Below are 6,000 nucleotides of genomic sequence, written 5' to 3' on the forward strand. Positions count from 1 at the left end.
CATTATACGCGAATAAATAAGTCTTGTGTACATTGATCAATCGGAAGGGGTGCTTTTTGGATTGTTCACTAGCCAATATCTTAGCAAATGTTGCCGTGGGCGCTTATTAGAGCCGGGCACTTATTACGTCGAATACGGTAATTTGTACATTCAAGGAATGGTGAATGCATTTTCGCATGGAAGATTAAATTACAAGAGCATGAGATTTGATCAGATATGTTTCCTCTGTATAGATCAGCATTGAGGTTACTAACGTAGTGTCCGAGCCTTGTATGTAGTATGCTAATGGCACTTTCACCACAGTCGAAACAGTCAGGGAATATTATTGGTTTAAAATTTATTATGATTTTAAAATGTGACAAAAATATTATTTCTTTGCATAGTGTAGTATCTTATGAGGAGAATACACTTCCTACAAGAGACAGGAATACTCGGTGCTGTGAGGATACAGTGACTCTATTATCTCTGAAACCGAGTTAACACTTAGTTATTTCCAACTAAACCTGCCACCCCACAGCGTCATGTCAAATAAAATATTTAAAAATCACATACAGAAATCTTTTAAAATTTGTTTGCCTACCAAAGGTAATCTGCTGGAAAATTAAAATCAAACATTAAAAGTGTTGCCAAAGTGATTCTCAATGTCAAATACACTTTCCATCAAGTAAATAATGTAAACTCAGATTAACTGACCCAAGTTGTACTATTGGCTCTAACATTATATTCCTTTCCTATTAAAAAGCTGAAAATATTATTTTGTCATGAGCCAAACTAATTTATTTCTTGGCTTATGTTTTATTTGAGTCAATAAAAATATAAAACTGACAGGATACAAAATATATAAATAAAAGAGCTTGTGAGGGTTAATTTGGGTTAATTTCAAATAATCTCTTGAAACTAAAATAAAATGCTTCAGTCAAAATATTTATTCTAACTTAAAACAATTCATTTACTTTAGGCTCAATAAAGTAGTTTAGGTTTATGTGTAAAACGAAAACATAAACTGATTTGACCAAAGCAATATTTTAACAGTGATACCATGTAAAATATGTTTAGCCTACTGACCAACAGGAAGCCATATGTAATATCGGAGGCATATTTTCAGGTCACATGGAAGTCAGTTATTAGTGGGGAAATTCCCAGTGATGATCCTGCCATTACTGGCAGAGTGGTCATCACTGACCAAGTCATCTGTGAAGCTGGACCTGATGGGTGGCCAAACTGGGCCCATACATCATCCTCCAGAAGTGAGAGATGCTAGGATGTAGGTGTGAACGCAGTAATGACACAACTAGGGGTGGTCGCAGTTAGAGCCCCCTGTGATGAGGGCTGTCAAATTGCAGCTTGAATATATGTGTTAAAGTGCTGTACCTCCACTTTATGTCCGGAGAGGAATGTTTGAAAGTGCTGTAGGCATATCTTTGGTCAAAGGCAATACTAGGAAGAATATGGTAACCATATGTCCGGTAGGTCAGCGATGATACAAGGGTTATACAAGGGTGATAGCGGAAAGATACGAGGGTTATCCTCCGGGCAGTACTCACAAGAATGGTCAGCGCCAATATTAGCATCAATTGCTTTGTAATTAAGACAACTCTCAATTGCATTGAGTGTTCTTGCCAGTGCTTGTCTGATTGCTTATGACAAGGTCAGATCAACAAGCACTGGTTCACCCCCATATTTCTCACCCAACTTATGCCAAAGTGACATATTTCTAGTTATTGACAGCACTTATTTGTAAAGTCTGTCAGTGGTAATAACACCAAGAATTTATATGAATGTGGCATGACTGTCCTCTACCTGTCGTCCTGGGTGTTCAGACTGTATTGTCACATGGTCGGCTTGTAACAACGGCACTCTCTGTAGCATCCTTACATCATTGCTACCCTGCCAGGGACAAAGCTGTGCTAATTAGCTATTTAGCTTTCAACCTGTATAATACAGTGAGACGTCACATTGCACGAATATGTCTCCTTGCATTGAGAGCTACATGGTCTAACTATGTAGTAACAAGGTTGTTTGGAAACAAATCATCTTAAATCTGTCATTAGTGTTGACACAAAGAAACTTGTATATGTGTGTGTGGGGGATACAGAGTATATTGCCTCATTTTATGTGCTGTACTAAGGTTACCCAACCAGCGCCACAACCAGCGCCACATTCTTGGTTTGGGGAAGGGGAATAGGGAATGTTTCTGATGCAGGCCCTCATGAACAGGTATCATCTACAATGTCTTCGGCCATGATGAAAATAATTCTTCTGCACTAAATTTCCCTGTGTATTTTTTTTAGCAATCTTTTATCAGCACAGTAAGGACTCTTTTTTGCCCAATAGGTCTTCAAAATATATATAATCAGTAATACTTTCAGAAATCGTAATGAAAGAATGTTGGTTCAGCACATACATGTTTTGGACCCTTGGAAAGGCACAAATTTAAAAAAAAGGATGACCCAAGCTAATTATCTTAGATTTTTTTAGATCAAGGTGAGCCAGTAAATACAGTTCATATAAGTGGTCAAAAAATCATCTTTGGTTATATATTTACTCATGGTTGCATTTTCTGCCTTTTTCACACCTTTTGTAGCCATATTTCTGTTCTTAATCACTTCATGAATTTAAAACTTTCAAGTGTCAGACAGAGAAATCATTGTTGTCAGGTAAATGAATAGATCATATGACTGTTATAACAGTATTTAACATTTTCTGTCATCAATATCGTTTAAATTTGCCATTTATCATCCTTTTCATATTTTGTTTTTGACAGGTATGTGAATGAATAGGAAATATGAATGGCTGAATATTCAAGAAATGATACAAAAAATCATTCAATGTCATATGCAACGGATTCTTTTCTTTGAGGTTGAATTGACATTTATTATACAAAATTGACACATTCCTTGCTTTCTTAAAGATAAAAGTCAAATAAGATATGGGGAAAATAAACCTTCTTGTTTCATAATTTTAATACTGGTAGATATGTTGTTATGAAGTTTGAGATACAGTGATATGGTGGAGACATTGAATTCATTTACATTTTTTAAAGATTAATTCCATGGATAATCATTGTGTGTGTTTTTATGGGTAATGTGACCCAGCCTCAGAACTCAATAGTAACATTCCTCCTTTTGTCTTCTTAAAGATAGAGGTACTGTATCTTGAACCAGTGTTCCAGGATCTCACTCAGGAGAGTGTACTGTACTACAACAAGGGTCTGTGATCACCAGGTGGACAACTGACTCTAGAATCAGAGATCCAGATCTCACCCAGGAGAGTGTGCTGCACTACAACAAGGGTCTGTGATCACCAGGTGGACAACTGACTCTAGAATCAAAGATCCAGATCTCACCCAGGAGAGTGTGCTGCACTACAACAAGGGTCTGTGATCACCAGGTGGACAACTGACTCTAGAATCAAAGATCCAGATCTCACCCAGGAGAGTGTGCTGCACTACAAGGGTCTGTGATCACCAGTTGGACAACTGACTCTAGAATCTGAGATCCAAGATCTCACCCAGGAGAGCGTGCTAAACTACAAGGGTCTGTGATCACCAGGTGGACAACTGACTCTAGAATCAGAGATCCAGATCTCACCCAGGAGAGTGTGCTGCACTACAAGGGTCTGTGATCACCAGGTGGACAACTGACTCTAGAATCAGAGATCCAGATATCACCCAGGAGAGTGTGCTGCACTACAAGGGTCTGTGATCACCAGGTGGACAACTGACTCTAGAATCAAAGATCCAGATCCCACCCAGGAGAGTGTGCTGCACTACAAGGGTCTGTGATCACCAGGTGGACAACTGACTCTAGAATCAGAGATCCAGGATCTCACCCAGGAGAGTGTGCTGCACTACAAGGGTCTGTGATTATCAGGTGGACAACTGACTCTAGAATCAGTGATCCAGGATCTCACCCACGAGAGTGTGCTGCACTACAAGGGTCTGTGATCACCAGGTGGACAACTGACTCTAGAATCAAAGATCCAGATCTCACCCAGGAGAGTGTGCTGCACTACAAGGGTCTGTGATCACCAGGTGGACAACTGACTCTAGAATCAGAGATCCAGGATCTCACCCATGAGAGTGTGCTGCACTACAAGGGTCTGTGATTATCAGGTGGACAATTGACTAGAGTTCAGGGATATTATGAATATAATGAGTTGTTGAAAATGTCAGAGTAAACAAATATATATGGAATGGTGGAATTTAAGTCTTGCATATTTTTGTTTTATATGTATATATATTTCATATATTTTATAGCCACAGTTAAATGTATTGTTTGCTGATGGTTGCTGAAGTTAATTTATTCATTTAATTGTAAATGTGCATTTAAACTTGAGCCGGAAAATTGTCATATTGGTTTTAAAAGGACCTTGATTATTCAAGGGTTAACATTTGTCATATATTGTTATGAATATTGTGCCGTTTCATATATTTTTTATGGAGGAATTAACTTTGAGAAATAAATGTTTTTCTGCAGTTGATCTCAACCCCATATCTAATTTCCAACATGAGTATATACAATGGTGCTGTCAAAATAATTTGTATAAAATTATATCATTAGTACCATGCTTGTACCATTCTGGTAATCTGGTGTCGTGTATCACCTGCCATCATGATTCCTGTATGACTTTTTGTTTGGTGTGAGTATGTACTTTGTATGATAATTTAACATGTTTTTAAAACTTTTTTTCAATTGATCTCTTTTAAGGGCATAATAGGTGTATCCATCTCAGTATATCCGGTGTCGGTGTTGTGTCAATCTTGCAATCGTGATATCCAAGTTAGACACAATTTTATGGATAACAACTTCTTTAATACCGTAAAAATTGACATTTCGGTATAGATCCTTATACCATTGTCAAGCAGGACAATCATGATTCATGTAACAAGAAGAAAAGACACCTGGTGCCAAGTAGCAATGATACAATCATTCATGTAACATTAAGGGAAGGATAGGTTTCTCCTTCTCAAAACACCTGGTGTCATGTATCAATCTTACATTCATGATTCATGTAACGGGGGCACGGGTGGCCCAGTCGTCTAAGGCGCCGCGATTCAATGTGCAGAGTTGCGTCCCTTGGGCACGCCAGAACCTATGATTGTGGGTTCGAATCCCGGTTCGCCCCGATTATGTTTCTAGGTTTGTCAGCAACATACCCGTGCTCGTGTGTTTACCCGAAGTGGTAAACGTCTGAGACCTGCATCACTTCGGGCTTTCCTCCAACATTAAGCTGACACGCCGCAATATAACTGGAATAATGTTAAAAGCGGCGTTAAATCCAACTCACTCACTCACATGATTCATGTAACATTAAGGGAAGGATAGGTTTCTCTTCAAAACATCTGGTGTCTAGCGCTGTGAAGGGTAACTCGGGTATTCGGGTCTGGTGGGCCCTGAGTAGGACCCGGGTACCCACAGGACCACTCGGACCCGTGGTTAATCACGTGATATATGGTTTAATGACAAAAATTATCTAAAACTCTATCGTTACACTATAAGTGACTAACGTTTGCATTCCTTCTGACTTTATAAGTTTGATTAAAGATAAAACTTCAGTCAACTTCAGTTTATGCTTGACCAGATCGTTTTTATTGGTGTATCTAAATACATTTGCCAGTGGTACGGTCAAACTATTCCCAGTCGGACATTTGGACCTATCTCTTGAGACTTACAGTGGGTACCCGGGTAATAGGGGTGGGTACCCGGGTAGTAAATTTGGACTCGTCCCAGCCCTACTGATGTCATGTCAATGTTACAACCATGATTCATGTAACGTGTATTCAGCCTTGCAATCATGACTCATTTAACCTGTGGGACGGGCTGTGTGCTTCTCCATCTCAGGACAACTTGAGTCATGTATCAGGACGTTACCTTCAAAATTCTAAAGAGAGCCTATGCTCATCAATTTCTTGCCGATTTTCCCGGATACGTATGTTGTTCTTAGCTCTATGTGTAACACTGAGGCATTGCCGCAAAAATCATTTGTAAAAATTAACAG

General features: G+C 39.0%; 1 protein-coding gene across 2 annotated transcripts in view; it reads left to right on the top strand.

The window, feature by feature from the left end:
• The window catches only part of LOC124145669 (sideroflexin-5-like), a 28,758-nt gene extending 24,072 nt beyond the window's left edge, over nucleotides 1-4,686 (top strand). For both annotated transcript variants that reach the window (XR_006862581.2, XM_046515536.2), the window contains one exon: nucleotides 3,140-4,686. Coding sequence is in view for 1 of the 2 variants with exons in the window: in XM_046515536.2 (XP_046371492.2) it covers nucleotides 3,140-3,217 (78 nt within the window). In the remaining variant the exon portion in view is untranslated. The remainder of the gene's footprint in view (nucleotides 1-3,139) is intronic.
• Nucleotides 4,687-6,000: the final 1,314 nt, after the last annotated feature.

Source organism: Haliotis rufescens, unplaced genomic scaffold (genome assembly GCF_023055435.1).
Source record: "Haliotis rufescens isolate VD_foot unplaced genomic scaffold, xgHalRufe1.0.p SCAF_12, whole genome shotgun sequence".
Taxonomy (NCBI): Eukaryota; Metazoa; Mollusca; class Gastropoda; order Lepetellida; family Haliotidae; genus Haliotis; species Haliotis rufescens.